Below are 3,127 nucleotides of genomic sequence, written 5' to 3'. Positions count from 1 at the left end.
TGGCTCGCCTCCTGTTCCCCCGTGGGCGGGAGCGGGGGCCGGGGCCCTGCCCTCCCCTCCCAACCGCGGGCCGGGAGGGAAAGCAGAGCCCCTTTCTTCCCCCTTCCCGTGCCTCTTTTCCACCGCCGGGAGAGACCTTCCTTCTCCTAAACCCTTCCCTGGCGGGGAGAGGAGGGGCGAGGGATCCCCCTGCCCTCACCCCTGTCAAGCCGGCCTCCCCTGCCCTTTGCTCCCTGTCAAGCGGAGGGTGAGTCAGGCGTCTCGCAGGCTGTGGGCAGGTGGGGAAAGAAGTTGGCTCCTACCTCGAAGGGAAAGGGTGGACGTTTTCCCTCCCTCTCCCACTTTCTTTCTCCCCGTAGGTGGTGGGCCTGGACCTGGGTGAACTCGTCCTTCGGCCTGTGAAACTCTCGCCATGGCTGTCGGTGGGGTCGGGGCCTCGCTCCTGCTGATGGCCGGCATCATGGTAACAGTGGGGCTGTGCAGGAGATTAACCCGCCGCCGGCTGCGCTCCCACCAGCGCCTTTGCGCTTTCCTTTTGGAGATGTTTAGCACCTTCCAGATTTGCGCCTGCACTAACGAGCTCTGCCTGCTCAGCAATGTGGAGCCGAAGCCGCATACCGCCCTCACTCTCACCTATGGTTTCACCGTCCTGCACGGCTTGACTCTGACTGGCAGCACATGCAATCCCTGTGGCACTTTGCAGCCAATGTGGGGCGGTGGGATATCGGTCAAGATGGGTGGACTCAAGATCGGCGCTCAGTTCACGGCTGCAGTGCTTGCCAGAATGTTTATGCACTTTATCTGGAGCCTGGAGATGGCAGAGCCACATTTTGGAGCGCTCTCACAGAGCTGCGGCAACCCCATGCAGACTACAGAGATGCAGGCGTTCTGCATAGAACTGCTCTTTTCTGTCATCTTCCAGCTGACCATCCTGCGAGTGGAAAGTGTTAATCCCAAATACAAAGTCCATCTGATGGCTCTTCTCATCACCATGCTCGTGTATGCAGGTTAGTCTTTTTTTTTCCTCTCTGTTCCTGCAATAAAGTTGTAACAGAAGGAGGTTTTTACTTTCTCAAAAGGGTTAAGATGCAAATTTATTTTTCTTAAGAGTACAAAAAATGCGTCAAGGAAAGTCTTTGGTCCTACATATGCAGAGTTCATTTGGAGTTTATGTAAAGTTTGCCTGGTTAGATTCCAGGCAGGTGTGGGGTTAAGAATGAAATGAGTTATGAATTTAAAACTGTGTCAAATCTATAAGTAAATACGGCTGAGAGTTTCACAGAACACTGTTAAAATATCTCAGTGAAGGATCGTTTCATAATCCGACTTTATATAGCGTGAGAGATTTCATACAATGTGCTCTGATTTCTAAGTGGCATTGCGAGAGAGTGCCACTGTCTGCATCAGGAAAAAAATGCTGATTGTGCAACGGCAGGGTACGGACCAGTGATATGGAAGTTTGGCATTTAAATAATGCATAATTCATATCAGTGCAGTTTATTTAACTATGTTAAATCCTTAAATAATAAGCGGGAATGGTTCATGTGGAAATTATAAAATAATACCTCGTGAAACCAAATGTGAAAAAAGAAGAAAACTAGGTTCCTGTTGAATCATGACATTTACAAGAGTCTCCTGTCTCTGTAATGCCCTCTGTGTCCGTGTCCTTGCCCCTGCCTGACTGTCACCTCATGCTTCCCAGAGCTGGGACACTGTCACCTGCGCAGCCTCTCTGGACCGGCGGGGAGGAAGAGGTGAGGGGAGTCAGTCTCTGAACTTTCTGCTGACTGTTGATGCTCCCTGTTGTCCCCAGTGAAGTGCCAGAGCTGTGTCACTTGAGGATTGCCCTGCAGGGAGTGGGTTGTCCCGGGAAGGAGATTCTGTAGTTTGGGGTACAGGGAGGTGAGACAGATGATTACAGAGCTCCTTGCTTGTGCTACAGCCCCCACCACAGAGGAAGTTATCTAGGAAATTATCAAATCTATTTATGAGAGAGGGAGATCACTCTTTTATCTGCAAATATCTGGAATGTCATTGGCATCTTGTCCAAAAGGTTGGACTGTGTTATGCTATCTAGCATAATAGCATATAGTAGAATAAAGTACAGTCAAATTTTCGGATGTATTAATGAAAAAACCTTTACTCATTATGTTTAGCTGAAATTAGCTAATACCTGAAAGATTAAAAGAAGTCCGTGGAGAATTTTGAGAATTAACTTAGCAATTTGAACTACATTTTTAAATTAATTTTTGAAGGCAGAGGCAAGGTGTCAATGCATTTTAGCACATTAAATACTTTTCTGAATTGCGCAGTGAAAGCGTAGCCAAAGATTATCCTACCTCTTCTACAAGCATAGGAAGCTGGATTCCCGATTCTTAACATTCCTTTCCTGCTTAGCAAATAGTCATATAAGATAATAAGGGTCACACTGCCTTTCTCTCTGCTAATTCACACAGAGAATTCATGCCCAGTGTTGTTGGCCAAGCTGGCCTCATATCTTTTTCTAGCAGGAGAAGGCTGCGTATCAAGTCCCCTTCCTTGTCATAAACTTGGACGTGTTACGACTGTCTAGTGCAATCAATCTGCATGTACTTCTAGGAAGCATCGGACCTACCGAGGCCTCCCCAGGCCTCTTTCACATGCACAGTTTGTGCTGTATTGTGTGCAGAACAGCCTGTGCTACCTGGACATTTTTCTTTCCATCTCTTTTAATCTAGAATCAAGTGTACTATAAAAATATATATGCATTCCAGAGAGCAGATAGCGAACCTAATTTTATCCCCTCCTTAGTGGAAAATCTAATTCTTTCTTGTTTGCTGTGCTCCAAGCTTCCTAAGGTTTGTACTCTTTGCTGTACACTCAGGTTCAAAAGGAGAGGTGAAAAGCACCATCCTCCCCCTGCAGTAGTCATGAGCCTGGTGTTTACTGTGCACTCCTAAGATGTGGATTGAAGCCTCTTGAAGTAGAGGAGGGCGTAAAACCCAAGATTTCTATCGCTGAGCTATTATACAAGTGTGGGAGCAGGCTGCTGCTATTCATTTCTTTCTGTGATGAAGTCACAGGCTTGCACTGTAACAGATCTCGTTTTTCAGTGGAGGGTTGGGTAGGTACATGTAGGATACCTCAG

General features: G+C 47.5%; 1 protein-coding gene across 1 annotated transcript in view; it reads left to right on the top strand.

Annotated features, from left to right (window-relative positions):
* Positions 1-166: 166 nt before the first annotated feature.
* AQP11 (aquaporin 11) overlaps positions 167-3,127 on the top strand; it is a 13,388-nt gene continuing 10,427 nt past the window's right edge. The window contains exons 1-2 of the mRNA XM_009321927.1: positions 167-247; positions 360-1,007. Coding sequence (XP_009320202.1) covers positions 413-1,007 — 595 coding nt within the window. The 5' untranslated portion in view covers positions 167-247; positions 360-412. The remainder of the gene's footprint in view (positions 248-359; positions 1,008-3,127) is intronic.

Source organism: Pygoscelis adeliae, unplaced genomic scaffold, assembly GCF_000699105.1.
Source record: "Pygoscelis adeliae isolate BGI_AS28 unplaced genomic scaffold, ASM69910v1 Scaffold263, whole genome shotgun sequence".
Taxonomy (NCBI): domain Eukaryota; kingdom Metazoa; phylum Chordata; class Aves; order Sphenisciformes; family Spheniscidae; genus Pygoscelis; species Pygoscelis adeliae.
Note: the sequence above shows the minus strand (reverse complement) of the source record. Positions and strands in the feature narration are given on the sequence as shown.